Raw genomic sequence first — 21485 nt, forward strand, 5'->3', positions numbered from 1 at the left:
TGGAAATCAGCTGTCTTTCTATTAGCCCTGTACAGTGTTTTCAGAATAATCTATAAATATGGTATGTGATTTCTCTAGTGTACAGATGTACAAATTAGGATATGTATCTGAGTTTTGTCACTAGGTGCGGGATTAAAGGCGTCCACCACCACCACCTTGCTCACCGTAACTCTAGAACTTAGAAAACAACTTAACTCATAGAGATCTGCCAGTCTCTGCTGTGATTAAAGGCATGGGCTACCACCGCCCTGCTCAAATATTTTATCTTAGCTCCAAATCACTCCAACTCTTAGAGATTTAGAATACAAGTTTAAACTATAGCAACTCTTTGAGTTTACTTAAAACATTTTAAATCTATTAAGTGTTTTAATACCAAACAAAAATATAATTTTTGTATTGGAGAAGAAAACTCAAAAGCTGATGTCCCAGATGGTGTGGGCCAAGGGGCCATCTACAATCTAATATTCTAACATGGAATTAAGACATGTAGTTAAAGGAAATTTCCTTTTTTTTTTTTTTTAATTTCAAGCCAGGAAGGCAAGTGTGTCTTTGGTAAATTATCATTCCAAAATATTATTATTTTTTATTTTTACTTTTCATGCCTGACCAAATGAAAGGCATTTGTTAGTCTTTATTAGTTTGCACTGAATGACCAAGTTGTCTGATGAACTATTGCCTCTTTTTATTCAGATTTCTCCCGTTCGAATCTAATCGCTATCCATTTTGCTTCTTTTCTTCTCCTGTGGAAACAAAGGCAAAACCTCTTCCCCAATGTAACATATGTCCCAGTTTCCATCCTGAAGTCAGCACATCTTTAAAATATACAGGTTGATTTAATTCAGCAGATTTTCCCCTTACTGTCCAATGTCTCTCTGCAGCTGTTGTGTCCTGCTTATGGACAGACAATCTGGGCCATTTGTGACTGTTCTTCGTACTACTTTTTAATATTATTTCAGAAGTGTTGAAGCCTGCTTTAACTTTTCGTATAACTATAGTCCATCTGTTGAGACCTGCTTTAGTTTCTTCAGCATAACTCTAGCTCTTGTGTTAACGCCTGCTTTTGCCTTTGGCATAACTGTAGTCATTTTGTCTTTAGTCTCCATCTTGGTCATAAAGTGAAATTAAGTTAAACTTTTCAGGCTCCGCCTTCCTGCTAACACTTCATAAGGTCAGAATAACCTTTTATATTGTTATGTCTCTATGGTTTCATTACTCAAACTTTGTATACTTGGTTGCCTGGACATTCTGTAAAGTCTCTAAACCAAAAGACAAATCAAATTAAAGGTCAGTTAGAAACACTTTTTTTTTTTTAACCTAGTCAAAACGATGTTATGCCGCCCTCCCCTTGCTTCCTACATCTGGTTCCCTGGTTGTTAGCTGGTTACAGTTTGTTTGCTTTTGTTTTTTGGTTGGTTGGTTGGTTGGTTTTTCATGACAGGGTTTCTCTGTGTAGCTCTGTCTGTTCTGAACGCTATTTGTAGACCAGGCTGACCTTGAACTCACAGTGACCTGCCTGCCTCTGTCTCCCAAGTGCTAGGATTAAATGTGCACCACCACACCCAGTCTTACAGTTTTTCTTATAAAAAGCTTGCTTTAGAGGCAGACCAGCATTACAATCTTGGTTCCTGAATCCAGACTGTGTCTCTGACTGGTCAGTCTTTGTTCAGCGTTCAATAAATTTCCATTTACCTGAGTCTGGTGTCTGATTAGTCAGTGTATGGCTATTTTTTACTACAATAGAAACATTCTTTATTTTATGGTTTGTTTCTGAGATTAGAGGAATGTTAATCTGTGTTTTCCATTGCTGCAGTGAATCACATCCCCATAAATTCATGGCTAGATTAGGCACACATGGCTTTAATTTTTCTATTTGTCCTTCTGCCCCTCTACACTCAACCCATGTTGTACTTTGTTTTACTTGAGGTAAAGTTCCAGTCCCTAGAAGCTGAATTTTTACCTCCTGAAGAGACCAATCTGGATGCCAAGATTTTGGTGAAATTATTCTTACATCTTTTTTGTATTTATTAAATCTTCGATCTCAATGCCATTTATCTGTATTTTTTAGTTTTGAACCACCAGTCCAGGGATGGTACCACCACCAACAGGGTAGGCCATCCCCCATCAATCACTAATTAAGAAAATGCCCTACAGGCTTGCTACAGCCTCATCTTATAGAGGCATTCTCTCAATTGAGGCTCCCTCCTCTCAGCTTTAGCTTGAGTCAAGTTGCCATAAAGCTATCCAGCACAACACATTAAGGTATGGTTTCACATAAGTTCACCTGGGGAAACCGATGAGTTTATTAGGCTTACTTACAGGACAGTGAGGAAGAGGTTATAGGCGGAAGTACAAGCGAACATCTTGGAGGGTTACCCAGCAGGTGTGATGGCTTCCCCAAGACTGCACAGACAGAGCATCCTTCCTTCATTCTTGCCCACTTACATCCTCAAGCCCCTCCCAGAGACTTTGAGGTCATGTGCCCTTAGGTCAGAATTGCATAGAACTGCTTGGGAGGGCTGGCTTGATATTCAGAAGAAGGTCATACAATTCTCCCTAGAGGGAATGTCCGCAGTCAACAAGTTCGGCTGTGATGACTTTGGCGAACAGCACCAGCTGCAGTCTTGAAGGTGGGAGTAGCTTAGCCCAGAGAATTGTCCTGTGAAAGGATGCAAAGCATGAAGCAGGCAATGACTGTGTTTGTGAACCTGCCTCCTGCACCTTCTCTTTGCGTTAGAAGCCTGCCCGCCCCAAACTTTATGGTGCTTCTCCACACTGATAGGATCCAATCAATAGTTGTACTGTCTGATTAAATTAAGCATATTTTCAACGTTTATCTCTGCCATCTGTACAAGTTTGATGTTTTATTGATGGTGGGTGATGGTTTTGAGGATGAAATGGAGTCCTGGGAACTATGTGATACTAAAATTCAGCTTGATATGGGAATGAGGAAGGAGGGAGAGGCAGAGGCACTGTGAACATGTGAGCAGTGTCTGTGCCATACACTCAGCAGCTTATGCTTGGCAGGAGAGATAGTGATGGCCGTGGCCCAGGCTGTGATCCCTGCTCTATCTCTCCTCTCCTCATCTCTTCAAACCCTCACCCGGATCATAACCTGTGTCACCTACCAGAGTGGTAGTAGCAGCGGGAGATCTGCGTAGGGTCTCATCTTGCTATATGGAAAGATGTACTGTGTGTTGGGGTTTGAGAAATAGCTCCACACTGACCACTAGGACACCAGACTCAGAAGGATGAAAGTTTATTGAACGCTGAACAAAGGCTGACTGATCAGAGACACGGAGTGGACTTGGGACCCAAACTGTGATGCCGGTCTGTTTCTGAGGCAGGCTTCTTATAAGAAAAACTGGTGGCACACGCCTTTAATCCCAGCACCCAGGAGGCAGAGGCAGGTAGATTGCTGTGAGTTCGAGGCCAGCCTGGTCTACAAAGCAAGTCCAGGACAGCCAAGGCTACACAGAAAAACCCTGTCTCAACCCCCCCCCCAAAAAAAAAAGAAAGAAAGGAAAACTGTAACCAGGTTACAACCAAGTAACCAGGTATAGGAAGCAAGGCTGCAGGGGGTGGGGGGTGGAAGAGTGGGGGGGGGGGTGGGCAGCATTACATCATTTTGACTAGCTAAGATAAAGAATATATAGGATACAGGATTTTCCAGTTCCCCACCATTCTGGGAGAAAACGTAGCAAGGCATTATAGAACATATATCCTTAATGCAAGCAGAACATTCAACAAGTATTGAATTATAAGTAAAAGGCTATTCAAGTTGTTATATATGATATAAGCAATGATAGATAGAAGATACCAGGCAGCAGATACTATGTTGTAGAAGAGTTTACTAAATGAGAATGGGGAAAGAAAAAAAGGGAGTAGGGGTACCCCAGAAAGAGAGAGAGAAGAAGAGGGAGAGAGAGAAAGTAAGAGGATGGAGCAGGTAGAGCGGGGAGAGAGAGAGCGCGCGCGCGCGCACAAGGAGGGTCTATCCTTTATATAGCCCTGGGCAGGGTCACGCCCCAGTGGCGGGTAAGCAATGACATCACAAGTAGGCGGACTGAAGCAGAATGCTAACACAAGTATTCAGGCAGGAAGAGCCGGAGAACTTGAACTTAAGTTCACCTTATGATCAAAATGGAGACTTAAAAACAAAATGGCTGTAGTTATGGCCTAGACATGTCTGGACATGTCTCAATGTAGGTGTGCCTCAACATTGTGTATTTATATTATTCCAGGAGAACTTCTGAAGGAAAATCTTTCCTTGGGTTTTTTGTTGCTTCTTTGTTTTTTTTGTTTTGTTTTGTTTTTGCAGGTGGATCTGAGAGTCGCTGTCACCACAGATAATATTTTTAATAAAATTCCTCGCTGAAATGTGACCTTCAGGTGGCCTGCCCTGTTTTGGCTGTGACACCTCCTCCTCCCTTTCCTACTGTCCCCTTTGCTCGTGGCTCTGCGATAGCCTTTTCCTCACCGCTTTTTCTTTATGAAGCGCCTTTAGCGTCTTCTTGCCTATTTCCCCTGCTTGTCCCACCTTTACTGTAAGGACTTAGTTTCTGTTGCTTTTCAGTTTGTGCTGGTCCCTTCCTTTCCTTGCGCGTTCCCATATTCTAAGGAACAACCTCCTGTTTCTGTTTCCTGATTCTTTCCTTGACACAGGGTCTCAAGTAGCCCATGCGGACGCTGAGCTCCTTGGTGTCTTTGCTGCCGCCTCCCAGGCGTATGCATCCTACCCGGCTCACACCTTTCTCCACACTTCGTCCCATTGGGTGGCACCAGGACCAGGGTTATGCCTATATCAATTGTTAGATTCCCAACTGTGGTGATTTGAATGAAAATGCCGCGCCCTCCTCCCCAAGGCACAACTGGGAGGTGTGGCCTTGTTGGAGTAGGCGTGGCCTTGTTGGAGTAGGTGTGGCCTTGTTGGAGGAAGTGTATCACTGGGCGTGGGCTTTGATGTTTCAGATGTTCAAGACAGGCCCAATGTCAGTCTCTTTCTTCCTGCTGCCTACTGATCCAGCAGCACCGAGTAAGTCGCCATGCTTCCCCCCATGATGATAATGGACTAAACCTCTGAACTGTAAACAAGCCCCAGTGAAATGTTTTCCTTTCTAAGAGCTAATGTTATATCTCCACAGCAACAGAAACCCTAATGAAGACAGAGGTTTGGTACGAAGGACTGGGTTACTGCTGTGACCAGCCGGACCATGCTTTTTGTTTTGGAGGAACATGGACCACTTTGACTTTGGACTTAGAAAAAGTGATTTAATGGGCCATACCAATAGGAGCGTGGAAGACAGTGATGTTGAGGGTAGTCTTAACCACGCGGGGCAGCCTGGCTCTAGCGGTTTCATGGGAGAAGGGCATTACTATGTGGCCTAGAGACTGTTCTTGTGATTTTTTTTGGCAAAGATTGTGGCTGCTTTCTGTTCTTGTCCAAAATAATCTGCCCAAGGCTAAATTGAACGGTCATGGATTAATGACTTTGGCAGAGGCCATTTCCAAACAATCTAGCCTTGGCTGTGTCGTGTGGCTATTGCTGGCCAATCTTGTGCAGATCTGTAATGAAAAGGAGCAAGCTGAGCAAATAAGAATACAAAATGCACAGTTGGGGCAGAAAAGGAGCACCAGGAAGTGTGAACAGATTAAAGAAAAGCCTTATGCTAAGTGGAATAAATGGAGTGTGGACCTCAGAGCAAGACCTGACCCAGCTATGCTTCCAAAGGAATTAAAGAAAAATGAAAGGAAATTAAAGAAAAACCTGGGGCCAGGCATGGTGGTGCACACCTTTGATCCTAGCACTCAGAAGGCAGAGGCTGGCAGATCTCTGAGTTCAAGGCCACCCCGGCCTACAGGATGAGTTCCAGGACAGCCAAAGTTCGTCAACGAAGGAAACCATCAAACCCAGAAAGCCGATGAAAATGCATTTGAGCACGTGAAGACACCAACCGTTAGGTGTGTCTGGAATTATAATCTTTGAAATTAAAGAAAAAAAAATGTTATCTTGAAAGTTGATTTTGGAGAAACTTGTGTTTAATGAGTGATTCAATGAAGATTTCGAAAGTTACATTTACAAAGAATAACTTTTCATTTAAGTTCTACATTCTTGCATCTGGAAAACTGATTCGGTAGCATCTTGATAAGGTTCCTTCTGGAATACGCAATAAACTGCTAGCAATTGAGCTGATTAGACACTAGGCAAGAAATAAGAATCTCTCTCTTTTTAAAAAAAAAAAAAATTCATTAGTGGGGACTGAACTTACGGTCTCACGTGTGCTGTGTGATCCTGCTTCCTCTCTCAGGGTGTCCAGTCCACCGGGCTGGAAACGGTGAAGAGGAGCAGGACCGGGCGAGTCTGCGGGATCCTAGTCCAGATGGGAGTGCCGCAGGAAGAAAGCTTTCTCCAAGGTTTTTAGTGTTAGAGTTCTTTTGGGCAATAGCAGCCAAGGGTCGGTTTCCTCCCTTCAGAGCACCCAGGCACCGGATGAAGGAATGAAGCCTAGTCGGGTGGGTGGTCCGACGGGTCCCAGTCCGGCGGTGAAAGTCCAGGGAGAGAGAAAGCCTTCTGGGAAACAGCTCTTCAAGTGTTTCAGTCTTTTCGCTCAGAGCTCTCCGAGGGACACAGGAACTCTCAGAAGACAATCGGTGAAACAGCTTGTGTATGTTTATTTGGGGTGAACAAAGGCTATATGAGCCTCAGGGACTGGGCTCATATCATTGGTTGGGGCTGGGGTATTGGGAATCCTTTATATTTGTATGAAGAAAAATTCCAGGTGGTAGGCTACGGAATTACCTCGAGTATGACTGAGGTAGGGAGTCGGGGCGTGCAGGCACAGAACAGGGATGGAGCGATTTTTAACTCCAGGCAGTCTCAGGAATGAGATTTTTCAGGGGTTGGATAAGTCTCAGCCTCGTTCTAGCCCCGTGCCGGTTTCCCTGGTGGCGTGGTCCACGCGCCCCACAGTGTTAGGCGTGTACTCTGCTAGTGCACTCTTAGCCCTCCCTGTCGGTTTTAGTTGGCACACAGAGCGCAGGCTTCGTTGTGACATCTTCAAACATATATTATCACTACACTTCGGTCCTACTCAGCTCCTATCATGGTCCTTCCTTATCATCAATCCCTTTTCATCATTTTTAGTTTGAGACAGGGGTGTTGTTGGTTTACCCAGGCTGGCCTTGAATTTACCCCAGAAGCCCAGGCAGCTCTTGAACTTCTGATCCTCCTGCCTCACCCTCCCAAGCAGCAGGAATGTAAGACTATGCCAGAAGATCCAGCAAGAAATCTCCTTAAAGTCTTTCAACAAGGGGAAGCCAGCGTTAGAAGGACTGTGATGATGCCTCCGAGTCTGGTGAGACCAGCAGCAGCAGAGGCTACCGACCGTGCCAAGGCTCAGAGGAGCCAATAGTAGACATGGTTTTGTTTTATTCCAAGATGGGAGTCAGTCCTCGTCCTTGGTTTTTAAAAGTGTTTCACAGTGGGTACCACTGGATATAATCATGTGAAGTGAATTCAGCCAATTTCAGAAAAACAGATATCGTATGTTTCCTTTCATTTTGGGTCTTTCCTTTTTCCTTCCATTTCATTCTTGATTTTAAGTAGAAATTTAACTGTCTAGGGGACTAATTTATAAGAGAAAGGATAAGAAAAGAAAGGATAGCAGAGAATGGGAGAGAATATGCTCAACATATAATATACAAATGTATAAAACTTTTTAAAAAACTGTCTAGTTAGACTTAAGGCCCATTCAGTGGGAGGGAATTCATTTCTGGTACTAGCCATTTCTGTAAACCTAGCCAACTATCCCTGGCTGGAGAAATCGCTGAAGCCAAGGAGAAACTACTACTGTCATTTTCCTAAGTCAATATAATTTCTAACCATATTCTAAGTATTTACTCTGATAACCCACAGATAACTGAGGTTCTCACCCCTTATCAAAGAGGCTTCTTTTTGCAGCCGATGGAGGCAGCTACAGTGGTCCACAACTGATCAAAATGCACAGAGGAAGTGAAAGTGGAGTGCTCAGTCCAAATTACCGTCCTATGATGTAATCCCTGCACCTCAGACCCAGGAAAAATCATGGAAGAGGGGGCAGAAAGGTTGAAATAGCCAGAGGACCAGGATGCCTGCTACAAGATAGTGTCTTCCAAACAAGGCAAGGACCCTGAATCCTGAAAGTGCAACATTATGGTTGGTTGCCTAGGCAAGACTTACGTAACAGCAGTGCCAGCCGACATGCCAATGTACATAGGGGAAGTGTCACAAGCTCCTGCCCCTAGGTGAAGAGCTGCAGGGAGCAATGGCTGCCAAAAAGAAAGGCTCAGGTTTGGTAGAGATAAGAGCTCCTGATAGATTATCTAGTCCCAACCGGTCAGCCCTAAATATGTACATGTGTATGCGTGTGTGCACACGTGCATAAAATGATAATTTAAGAAAAGGTCTTGAATTTGAGAAGGAGTAGAGGGGCCACAGAAAGAGTTGGTCAGGGAACAAGAGGTGTAGAAATAACATAGATACAGTATGTCTATATAATATTCTCAAAAAATTATAAATAAAAACTTTAAATTCTTTTTGAGACAGTCTCTCTCTATGTAGCCCTGGATGTCCCAAAACCCACTATGTTCAAGGCCAGCCTGGTCTACACATCAAGTTCTAGGACAGCCAAGGCTGTTACACAGAGAAGCCTAGTCTCAAACAAGCAAGCAAGCAAACGGTGTTTTCATATCACTGTTATGCATACACTACAAAATTAACCGGCTTGAAACAGCAACACTTGCTAATTTGTTCATTGATATGCATTTGGGTAGTGTTGGGAGGGGACGGCTTGTCTCTTGGGCATGCGGGCCACGCTTGAGTGGGGTCCAGATCACTTGTGACCTCATCACTACTGAATTAGAAACACATACTGCCATGTTTTGGACTGGCTCAACCAACTCTTGAAATAAGTCCTACTTCTAGGCTTTTCAGTCATTTGAAACAATGCTGCCAACCCCTATCCGCAGTCAGTATATACGCTATGTTTTTGCAACTTACCTACCAATGCTTAGCTAAAGAGCTCCCACTGCTTGGAGAGAGAGGCAGGTACGAAGGCAGGAGTAAAGTATCTCAGAGGATCAAGAAGGAGCATCTAGATTGCCAGAGACTAGATAGAGTTGCCAGCAGCAACAGAGGGAGAGCAGAGTCCCACAATGCACAGCAGCAGCAGGAGTTGCTAGGTCATTGCCAGAACTGTCAGAAATGTCAGCAATAAGCTGGACGTGGTGGCGCAGGCCTTTAATCCCAGCACTCAGGAGGCAGAAGCAGGTGGATCGCAGTGAGTTTCAGGTCATCCTGGTCTACAAAGCCAGTCCAGGACAGTCAAGGCTACACAGAGAAACCCTGTCTCGAATAACAAAACAAAACAAAAACAAAAAACCAACAAACAAAAAAAGAAATGGCAGCAACAAAACCCAGTTTCCACTTGTGAGTATATACCCTGTGTGTGTCTTTCTGGGTCTGGGTTACCTTACTCAGGATGATCATTTCTAGTTCCATCCATTTGCCTGCAATTTTCATGATTTCCTTGTTTTTGATAGCTGAGTAGTATTCCATTGTGTAAATGTACCACAATTTCTGCATCCATTCATTTGAGGGACGTCTAAATTGTTTCCAGATTCTGGCTATTACCAATAGAGCTGCTATGAACGTAACTGAGCAAATGTCCCAGCAGGGGATCAAAGCAGATGCTAAGGCTCACAGCCAAACTCTGGGCAGAGCACTGAGAAGAGTGGGGGGATAGGAGGACCACGAAGAGACAGGAGCTCCACAAGACCATCAAAGCCAACAAATCTGGAGCAGGGGACCCTGCACAAACTGATGGAGCAACCAAGGATAATGGGTGCAGAGTACCTCGACCCCTGTGTAGATGTAGCCGATGGACAGTTCATTCTCCACATGGACTCCTTAATAAGGGGAGCAGGGACTACCTCTGACACTGAATCTGGTGCCCAAGATATGGAGTCACAGAGGAAGAGGATGCAGGCTATCGGAATAAGAACTGGGGTCAGATGGTAGGGGAGGAGGGTCCCTCCTGTCAGAGGAACAGGGGAAGGGGAACAGGAGGTAAAAGGGAGGGAGAGTGGGAACGGGAGGATATGAGCAAGAGAGTTAACAATTGGGACATAATGTGAATAAATTATAAAAATTAAAATGAAAAAAAAAAACAACAATCTCATAAAACAAACTATTATTGTGCATTCAAAGACAGCAAGTAGCACCCAAATCTGAAAGGAGACAGCGACCATCTGTGCAGAGACCAGTAAGGTCACACTGAGGGCCCCAGATGGTACATACCGTCTGTGCCATATGCCTGGATACAGTCCCCGGGAAGCAGTGGGGAAGCTTTAAGAATCACGGGTAAACTCCTTGCCAACGTGGCAAAGTAGAGAAATGAAATTGAGAGGCAGAGAGGTAGTTAAGAGCATGGACTGCTTTTGCAGAGGACTAGAGTTGAGCTCCTGGGGCCCACATGGTGGCTCACAGCCATCTGTCACCCCAGTTCTGGGGGATCTGATGCACACATGCAGACACTCACGTACATACACTCATACGTGTACAGCAAAAAGAATTATTTTAGAAAAGAAATTGAATTGATACATAGAAAATAATTTCCCAAGCTAGGCGCATGATTTTAATCCTAGCACTTGGAAGACAGAAGCAGAGGGGTGCATCTCTGAGTTCGAGGCTAGCTTGATTTACAGAGTGAACTCCAGGGACAGCCAGGGCTACTCAGAGAAAAACCTGTCTCTGGGTGGTGGTGTGTGCCTTTAATCCCAGCACTCAGGGAGACAGAGGCAGGTGGATCTCTCTGAGTTGGAGGCCAACCTAGTCTATAGTGAGAATTCCAGGACAGCCAAGACTACATAACTCTTTCTTTTAAAAGGGGGGAAAGAAGGAAAGAAAAAGAGAGAAAGGAAGGAAAGGAGAGAGACAGAGAGGGGGGAGCTTTTCTTTTTTTTTTTTATACCTTTAAAGAATAAGATTCAGATTAACAAAAAGGTAATAAAGAGCTTAACTGGGGTGGAAGCTGCCAAGATTCTAGAAAAGCCTATGGGTGGAGGTGGAGGCAGCTGAGCGCATTGTTGGGATTAGACACCAAATATTCAGATAAGACAGGACCTCCTTTACTTCTTTCTCTTGCCTCCAGGTGGCTCCACCCAGTACCCGGTAACTTCATGGCTTTCCTGGAATTCAAGCAGTTAAGGGTGAGAAAAGCCTCTGTTCTGGCAGTCCGTGTGTGTGTGTGTGTGTGTGTGTGTGTGTGTGTGTGTGTGTGTGTGTGTGTGTGTCTGTGTGTGTGTCTGTCTGTCTGTCTGTCTTGGCTTCCTTTTGATTGCCTCTCAGTTTTTGCCCAATAGTTATTCTTTCTTAAAAATCTAGCCAGGTTTGGCGCGCACACCTACAATCCCAGCAGTCAAGAGGCAGAAGTGTTAGAATGACCAGTATGTCGCCCGGATAAGCTCCGAGTAACACACTATCCTAACAACAAATAGTGCCTTTGGCTTTGCAGACAAGAAAAGTCATTTTGTCTATTTTCTACCCTGAACTCAAAATGCTTGTCATTCCGAGATCTCCCAACAGTTCTTTTGTGGCTTCGGTTACTCTCCGAAGCAATTCGCGAATCTGCTGCTCTATCTGGGACCGCTCTGTGATGGCTACCATCTCAGCACACGATGCCAACGGCCTGCGGCTGGTTTAATCCTCAGTGAATGTGCAAGCTCCACGGACCCATGCCCGTTAGGAAGCACTTCTACAGCCACGAGAAACATGAGACACAGTCCCCCGTTATCCATCTGTGTTTTCTATCCCTTCACGCCTCCCTACTAACCAACTGTATCGATGCTACAGTCCTAACAAACACCCCATCCCCCCCCCCCCGCGTCCCTCCGGCGGGCCCCCCCCCGCGTCCTCCCACCCCACCACACCCCCCGCAGATTTCAACGTTCTTCATTATGTTTTCGATTTGGTTTTTATTTGTTTGGGTTTTTGTTGTTATTGTTTAAAGATGCTTTATTCATAATTGCATCAGCTTGGCCGCAAGCGAGTTTTTTTTTTTTTTTTTCCTCAGTAGGTGCAAAGATAAACAAACTGTGATGTAGTATTGCAGTCATGAAATACTATTCAGGGGTAACAAGAAATGACGTCTAATGATGGGTGCTAGGAAGTCACAGGCAACGGAAACTCCCCGTCAGATCCCTGGAGGGTGGCCCATGTACCAGCAATAGAAGCAACACCTGGAATGTGGTAAACGTTCAAGTTCCCAGGCACTTCCCAGAGATTCCGTTTTAACCAGCCCCCTAGGCGTAACTGACAGTTTAACCACCCGTACTGTGAACCAATGAGTCTACTCTTTTTTTTTTTTTTTTTTTTTTTTTTGTGGCAGACATATAAATACAGGAGAAAAAGATTCCTATGACTAACAAAGCTGACCCATAAGCCTGGGATGGAGGATGCCAGTGAAGTGTCAAACATATAATAATCAGGATGCATATTTTGATGAAATAGTTTTAAATCATTATTAGTACCCCCAAAAGTCTACAGTGCACAAAGGAGCAAACTTGATGAGGAAGATAAGGTCAGTGTTATTGATGATCTTTAGCCTGAGGCTGCAGCATGGCTCTGCAGCTACTGTTTGAACAGCCACAGCTCTGGGACCAGGATCGCTGAAGCCAGCTCCATCTCCATCTCCCTCCCTCCCTCCCTCCCCCTTCCCCCCCCCCACACACATGGATCAGAACCATGCCAGTCTCTGTCTGCTCACCAGTCATGAAGACCGCACTCCTTCACACCCACTTACCAGCCATTCTAAGTAAGAAATCTACTGCCCTCAAGAATCTTTTTTAAATTTATTTTTAATTTATGTCACTTCACATCCTGATCGTAGCCCCCTCCCTCCTCTCCTCCCAGTCCCTCTCTCCTGCCCTCTTCCCCCCCATTCCCCCTTCCCTTGTCCTCAGAACAGGAGCATTTCCCTACCACCACCCACCGCCACCACCCTACCGCAGCATACCAAGTTACATCAGGACTGAGCTCCTCCTCATCCGCTGAGGCCAGGCTAGGCTGCTTTGTTGGGGCAATCAACAGGCAACAGAGTCCATTCATAGAGAGCACCCACTCAACTTACTAGGGGACCCACATGAAGATCAAACTGCCCATCGGTTACATATGTGTAGGGGACCTAGGTCCAGTCCATGCATGCTTCTTGGTTGGCGCATCCATCTCATTTCATCTTTTCCCTTGTATTTATATTGCTGTCCAGCATGGAGAACATATATAGAGTGTTTGAGGAAAGAGAGTGGAAGCAGAAAAACATTCCTGATTTCCACCTGGACCAGGGCTTGAGTTCAGAACAAGACTTTGTCCTCTAGTTCTGTTGCCCCAAGATCAGGCCAGATCACAGATGCTAATGGTTTGGACTGGTATCCAATGACCTGCAGGAAGATCATCATAGGATAGAAAAAAAAAAAAGTCTTCAAGGAGGAACAACATGGCTAATATTTCACACTATCATGTTGCTACATTTGTAACTACACTTTCTAAATGCACTCAGTCAGCAAGGGGGGGTTAAGAACAGAGAGAAGACTATTTCCATGTGCCTCCTTATAAACTGGGTCAGCTATAGATTGCATCAGTATATAGCCAGGAGACCAATATGACTTGCCAAACTAAGTGGGGAATATTTAATAAGAGGAATTATGAGTTATAATAAGTGATCGACAGGGAAACATAGACTAACACCTCAAACCTGTGTCTGAGTACTAAGACAGGAGTACCGAAGATGCGTTTGGAAGGGTGATGTCAGAGGTCTTCCCCAACGGTAGGATTTATACCCTGCTAGAGAAGGGTGTGGCTATGGGTGCTAGATGGTAAGGCAATTCACCAGAACTACTCTCCAGTCACTCCTCAGAGGCTTGTAGGCAGAAAAACCATGATTGGGAGTCACCAGAGAAAATACTTTCCCAAAATGCAGTTCGGCTGAGGCCGGATAACCAATTTCCAGGATGTCTGCAAGACACACTGGGAAGCCAGCAGCCAGCCTGCTACTGAAACCTGCTGAAAATTGGTTCATATGTCTGTTTTCCAAGGGCTTCTGCCAACCACTGAGTAGGGATCAGAAAAACAAAACAAAGAAACAGGAAAAAAAAAAAAAAACAAAAACAGAAGCACACCAGAACTCAGAAGAGATGCTCCACCTGTCTCAAGGGTCCATCTTTGCGTTCCACTGGTAATGTGTAACCTAAGGCTAGAGGTAAAGGAGACATTCTGACAAGGTCTTCTAGCACCAAGAGGTAACGAAAGGTGAAGTTGGAGCCGAGATGCAGTAATTGATAACTGATGTGTCAATTAAGTACAGTGTTATACATGACCAGTGGGTATTAGCATAGTCTCCAGAAGAATTGATTGTATAGTTGGAGAGATGACCCAACATCTCATCTCACCACACAGAAGACCCATGGACCCTCAGGAACAAACCACTCTGATATCATAGCAGTCCTGCCATAGATAAACGGCGAGAGACTGAAGTAGTCTCTTCCTATTGGTCCTATATTCTTTCTACTGCTATCATGATTTTGGGCCCAACCAGAATTTCACGTGTGTGTGTATGTGTGTGTGTGTGTGTGTATTTCTTCTTTGTTTTGTTTGAGATAGGGCCTCACTTAATAGCCTTGGCCGGTCCTGAATTCACAGCTATCTTTTTACCTCAGCCTTCCAAGTGACACCACAGTCAGTTGGTGACAATGCTTATACATAAAGTTCACTCTAAAAGAATGCCGGTCAGAGGTGGGCTGTATATGTCAAGAGAAGAGCGTTAGATTCAGAGACAGTTTGGGCTTTTCATCTAGTGTTATTACTCATGCCCTGGAATTTTACTTTATCAGTAAGATTTAACTTACCCTACTAGATGTAACTGTACCCTAATAGTATTATAAAGATTACACTCAACATGCCCTCCCACTAATTCACAGAGACAGGATGTCCCTACAGCCACCATGAGGCTCTTCCTGCTGCTCTCGGACCTGGTTTTGGGCCTGTCCATCATTTTGAAAGCCCAAGCTGCCACCATACTCAGAGCGTCTTAGAACACTTACTGGACCAGCAATATGGTTTGAAAAGACACAACTTGGGCGTCCACTGATGGCAGCAAACACAGAGAAGTTACTACCAAGACCTGGAAGTGTTTCTCAGTGTGAAGAAGTTGAAAGTTACCTTCTCTGTGATGCCACCGCACAACCCCCAATACCCACAAAAATGCTATAGAGAAAAAAAATTATCGCAAATATTACTAATTCACTGTATATAGGACATAGCACACAGCAGACGCTCAACGAATCACAGTTGTTATTAAATGGCAGTTTCCATTCCCCAATCCAAAGATATTAAAGTAACGGTCTGTGTGTCATTAAAACCCTTCTGCATTTGAGGAATGCACTCAGTGCTGTCTGTTATCGAAACAGGGTTTCTCTGTGTAACAGCCCTGGCTATCCTAGAACTTTCTTTATAGACCAGGATGGCCTTGAACTCTGCCTCCCTAGTACTGGGACTAAAGGCATACATCACAACCACCCAGCTCAAAAAAAAAAAAATCATCTCTATTAAATGAACAATCTATAAACAGAAATCATCTCTACATGGATTGATTTTCTCTTCTCTTCCCATCATTTTATTTGGATGCTTGAAAGCAGTCTTTTTTTTTTTTTTTTTTTTTTTTTTTTTTTTTTTTCCTTTTCTGTTTTTCGAGACAGGGTTCCTCCGTGTAGCCTTGGCTGTCCTAGACTTGTTTTGTAGACTAGGCTGGCCTCGAACTCACAGCAATCTGCCTTCTTCCCAAGTGCTAAGATTAAAGGCATGTGCCACCACACCTGGTTGAAAGCAGTCTTTAGACCACAATCTGCTTCCTTTCAAACTGCTAAAAGCAAAACACAAAACACTGTTATCTTTTTAAAAGCACACAAATAAGGTCCTGGAATAAAACACAATCCAAGTGGAGGCATGGATCTGTTTTCAGATTATCTGCATAGGTGATGAGAGGCTCAGAAGGTCCCTAGTAAGGGACCACAAAAACATCAGGCCTCCCTACCAAAATAAACACTGTGCTTAATTCTCTATGGCCTTCATGCACATAGTCGAAGGAGAGATAAACCTGTTTTTTAGGATCCCAAGTGCGGGATTGGAACGGTTTTGTGAGAGAACAGGTGAGGTTAATCCACTACAAGACCGACTACCTCGGGCGGGAGCTTGATTGTTGCCAGCTGAAAAGATCCTGTTAACAGACTCTGGGAGGAGATATATAAATGAGCCCAGAACTGGAGGCGGGGCTTTTTGGAGACTTGGGATAGTTTTGGCTGTTCATCGCTCCACTTCAAGACACTCCTAGAGAGAACCGCTCAAGGGAAGGCTTCGGGCTCCGGCTCCTGCTGAGGTCCTGGGTTCTGGTTACTCTAGGTTCCAGAAGAAATCCTGCAGATTGCACCAGGAGAATCGCTCCCCCGAACTGATATCCTTACGGTTCTGTTATTGTGTCCGTTAATCCTCATTTCCTATTGTTTTGGTTAGTCGGGTTATAAGTGCTCGGTCACTAAGTTGTTAATAAAATATATTGGTTAAGAAAATTGAGCCTACGCATTTTCCTGCAGAAACTAGAAGAGAAAAGGAAGAGCTCCTACTATAGCAACCAAAGTGGAGGCAGAGAAGACTATTTTAGACATTGGTTCCCTAAATTATTGAAGTTAGTTTCCTGCTGTCGTTTGTTAGAGCTGCCATAATAATAAAGTGCTGCATATTATGGAGCTCAAAGCAACAGGAATTTATTGGGTCAGTTCTAGAGGCCAGAAGTCCAGAAGCAGGCTTCAGGAGCGCCATGTTGCCTCTGAAAGCATTAAGGCAGAGTCTGTCCCAGGGCACTGCTGATTTCTGCTGGTCCCTTGGTTTGTGGTCATGCAGAATTTTAGTCTTCATATGGTGTTCTCCCTGTACACATGTCTGTCTCCATGTGCAGACACACTGGATGAGAGGACAGTTTAGTAAATTACCTCATCTTAAATTGATTATCTTCAACCTTATTTTCAAATGTGGTCCTTTTCACAGGGAAGGGGGTTATTGTAAGAATCTGAAGGGGACACAGTTCAGCCTGGAACTATCATTGTTTCCTTCCTCCTTTTAACTGTGGCAGACATACCGGCGCACCGGTGCCCAGCAACTCTGCCTTCCTTCACTCATTCATCTGTTCGATTACCATTCAGCCACACACTTCAAACATCAATAGTGGGTATGGATGACACACAGACATAAGCTGGACTCAGAGACCCTGTCCCTGAGAAGCTTCACTCTGGAGGAAAGCAGGAGACATGCTTATACAGTAAGCGATACAGCTAGGTATTATAATACAAATGTTTCCTTAGTCTTCGTAACAGTGTGACAAGTGATACATCAGATACGTGATTGAAGGGCTCAGGGAGGTGCTGTGTTTATACTAGAGGTAAAGAATGTGTTTCACAAATTAGGGAGCCTTTTTTTTGGGGGGAAGGGGAGGTCCAAAATGGGAAGATGATTATATTGAGCTGTAGATCTCAAAAAGCATTCCTCTATCAGAAGAAAAAAATCCAGCACAGATAAAGCGTAAGAAACAAATCGTAACCTCCACGAGGGCTGGGGGTTTGGTCGTTAGGTTTGTCTGTTTTGTTATCTCTTTTGAACACACCTGCTGCTGAGGCAGGGAGTTATCTAAATTCAAGGCTCCCCTGGGCTACAGAATGAGCTAAAGGCTAGCCTAGACAACTCAACGATACCCTGTCTCAATAAATAAATAAATAAATAAATAAATAAATAAATAAATAAATAAATAATCCTAAATGAACATAAGCTCCTGGGTGATGAGGACAGGAGAATCAAGAGTTACCCTCAGTTTCAGAGCAGGCAGGTTCAAGGTAAGACAGGGTTGCCTGAGACCCTGTCTACAGTATGGCACCTAGAATATTGCTGGAAAGTCTGGCAAAGGTGCACACGTGGACCCTGTGTTCCAGTGAAGATTTCAACTGCTTCAGTAAAACACCATGAGCAAAGTCAACTTGGGGCAGGAAGTGTTTTGTTGCACTTTACAGTTAATAGTCCACCCTGGAGAGAAGTCAGGGCAGGAATTCAAAGCAGAAACCTGCGAACAGAGTTAAAGCAGAGGCCATGGAGGCTGAAAGCCATTTACTGGTTTGTTCCCTATGGCTTGCTCAGCTTGCTTTCTCATACGGTTTACTTTCTTATTCAACCTGCCCAGGACTAGCTGCCTAGCGGTGGGCACCACGCACATGGTCATTAATCAAGAAAACGCCCATAGACAACCTGGTGGAGGCCTTTACTTGGTTGAGGTTCCTCTTCTCAAAATTAACTTCAGTTGACCAACCAACCAACCAAAACGAACAAGATGCCTTCTAAACTACACTCCGTGTAACAGGGTAGGCTTGATAAATTGACGATATATCGACAGTATTATAAAATACCGGGAAGAGCTGAATATCTGCTCTCGGACCTGTCTTCTCAGGAGCTTGCGCAAAGGTGCCAGCGCCAAACAAACAAAAAAGGAAAGAAAAAAGGGGAAAAAAAAAAAAAAGGCTAACGGGGATGTTTTACGCTCCTTCCCCAGCAAGGGAACTCGGATTAACCGAGGTTTGAAACTCGGCGGTGGCTCCTCCTACAGTGCCTCTCATTCAGCTCCGCGATTAACACTCGGGGTTCACCCAACTGGCCCTAGACCTTCCTGAGCGCGCTCCCGTCCCCTGACCCCCTCCGATTACACCGCGAGGGCGCACGCGCGCCGTGCCCAGCAGAGCGCGCGCCCGCGAGCTCCCCGCAGCCCCGTGCTCATCCGGGTCCCCGCGAGCCTCAGCCAATGGAGGCGGTCCCCGGCCCCGGGGAGCGGCACTCCGCCTCCTCCCCTTCCCCTCCCCGCGGCCTGTGGCCCCCCGCGAGCGTCCTGGGGCTGAGGGAGACCCGCAGAGGCTGCGAGCCAGGCTCCCGCGCGAGAACGTAGGTCACGAGCGTCCAGCGATCGCCGCGGGTCGGGAAGCACCAGCGGGCGCGGCTCGAGCCGGGGTCCGAGCCAGCGTAGTAAACACACTTCAGAAACGTGAGGTGCCGGTGGTCACGTGGGGCGCCTGCCGACCAATGAGAGGCCGGGGGCGGGGCCGAGGCCGCTGACGCGGCGGAGTCACCCGGGCAGCCTCGGGACCGGTGACCGGCCCGGCGAGCGTCCAGCGGCCTGGAGCTCTAACCCGCGCTATCCAAGCTCGCTGCCTACTCCGGGGCGCACAGGCCGCGTCGCGCGGAGGCCGTGGACACCCGTGGAGGCCGTTTCGGGCGCGCCGCCGTCTCCTCCCGGGCCGCCTCGGTAGGGCGAGGTTTCCGTGACGAGCTTCCCGGGGCTGCTGCGGCCAGCTCGGGCCGTCGTGGCGGCTCGAGCCCAGCGCGCTCGCTTACGCTCCGGGGGTCGCAGGCCCTGGAAGGTATGCGTGTCCTCGGGACGCTGGGAGCGGGCTCTTAAAGGACATCGCGCGTGGACCCAGGCGCCTCGGCAGCCTCCATTCATCTGCCAGCTGCACGCTCGCCGCCTCCGCGCCCTGCCTCGGCGTCGCCTCCTCCCGTCCCCTCTCTGCCGCCCTTTCCCGACCCCTCGCGTGCGGAGGTTCTCCTGGAAGCGCAGGTGTCGGTTATGAGCCCGGCTTTTCTCCCTTGAAGCCTCTCGGTAAAGGAAGTCGGGGTGACCCGCCGCGCCCTGGGCATGGGGGTGAACGCCGTGCACTGGTTCCGAAAGGGACTCCGGCTCCACGACAATCCCGCCCTGAAGGAGTGCATCCAGGGCGCCGACACCATCCGCTGCGTCTACATCCTCGACCCCTGGTTCGCCGGCTCTTCCAACGTGGGCATCAACAGGTGGCGGTGAGTCCGAAGCGCTTGGGAAATGGATCGCGGTAGACGCGAACCCGGTGCCGATGAGCTAGTGTCAGGGACCGAATTGCTGTCACCGTTTGAGAATTGTGAATGTGGTCGATATGAAAAAGTACAGAGTTAATACTGGCGACCTAGAACATCTTGGCCTTCACCGGGAAGTTATGGGGCTGCGTTGATGGGAACTCTCCCTGATCTGTGAAAAAATCACCAGTAGAATTAAGCACTCCTAGACCTGAATGGCCTCGATTCCTTCGGCCTATGAAAGGGTTGTAATCTTTAATGTTGACGTGTGTGTCTAGGTAACTCATAGTGTGGAGAAAAACCATTCATTTATTATAGTCGGATCCAGATTTCTTCCCCCTTGAGGTTAGAGGAGGAAAAACAAGGGAAAGAATTACCAGATTTCTCTTTGCCCATCTCTCTCTCTCTCTCTCTCTTTCTCTCTCTCTCTCTCTCTCTCTCTCTCCTCCTCTCTCTCTCTCTCTCTCTCTCTCTCTCTCTCTCTCTCTCTTTCTCTCTCTCTCTCTCAACTCCTCCTTGTGGTTGACAAGATAAAGCACAGTTTTTCTTTCGAGGCAGCGTATAATCCTTCTAGGGAATCGCCACTGGAAATGAGCTGTTGGGGGAGAGGGCGGGGGAGCAGAATAGATGCTTGTGTGCCTGAATGAAATGAAAGCGTTAGTTCAGCAGATGTGTTGGTAGCTTACGCGCCAGGCGTAGCTTTGAACGTGAGCGATAGCGTATGAGCGAAAAGTCTGTCGTCTTCGGGCTAACGTCGGAGAAAGGAAAACCTAGATGTAGTCTTTTTAGGATCTGAGAAGTGCCGCAAAGAAAAAGAGAAGGCAGACGGGGGTGGGGGCGGGGCCAGAATGTAAAATAACGTCAGCTGTACGGAGCTATAGCTCCCTGGACGAGGACTGCACCTAGTAAGTGTGAAGTTCTGTACTCGGAACCATGGCGCGGGGGTGGGGTGGGGGGGTGGGGGTGGTGGTGGTGTTGGTTAATGTGAAAATTAATGGCGAAGGTGATAGCAGATTCGAAAGACTTGGTGGATTCAGCTACCTACAGGAAGAACTTTCCAGGAAAGGCTGGGTCGAGAATGTGCTTGACCTTTGGAAGGAACAGCCAACCGGGATGATGAGGGCAAGATGAGTGGGAAAGTAGCCGGTGATGAAGTCAGAGTCATAACAACAGCGCCAGATGAGCAGAGCCTGATAATAGTTACTAAGGGCTGTGACTTTACTCAGTAAAGTGGCAGGGACTATAGGAGTGCGAGTAGAGAAGTGACGGGATCTGGCTTACGTTAAAAAAACATTTCCTCAGGTTGCGGTTCTGAGAACACAGTGAATCGAGAGCATTGGAGATGGACAGGAAGTGGAGAAACCACTTGGGTGACTTTCATTTATCCAGGTGGAAGATGAGAAAATGGCTAGCACAGGATGGGCTGGCAAGTTGCCTGTGGGGTTGAGCATGGTCAAAAGGAGCTATATCACCATAGTCAAAAGGTGAA

General features: G+C 46.3%; 1 protein-coding gene across 2 annotated transcripts in view; it reads left to right on the forward strand.

The window, feature by feature from the left end:
• Positions 1-19102: 19102 nt before the first annotated feature.
• Positions 19103-21485, forward strand: part of Cry1 (cryptochrome circadian regulator 1) — a 60250-nt gene continuing 57867 nt past the window's right edge. The window contains exon 1 of one of the 2 annotated variants that reach the window (XM_051139720.1): positions 19103-19963. In XM_051139720.1, coding sequence (XP_050995677.1) covers positions 19806-19963 — 158 coding nt within the window. In that variant the 5' untranslated portion in view covers positions 19103-19805. The remainder of the gene's footprint in view (positions 19964-21485) is intronic. The other variant, XM_051139721.1, reaches the window with a different exon arrangement.

This window comes from Acomys russatus, chromosome 31 (assembly GCF_903995435.1).
Source record: "Acomys russatus chromosome 31, mAcoRus1.1, whole genome shotgun sequence".
Lineage (NCBI taxonomy): Eukaryota > Metazoa > Chordata > Mammalia > Rodentia > Muridae > Acomys > Acomys russatus.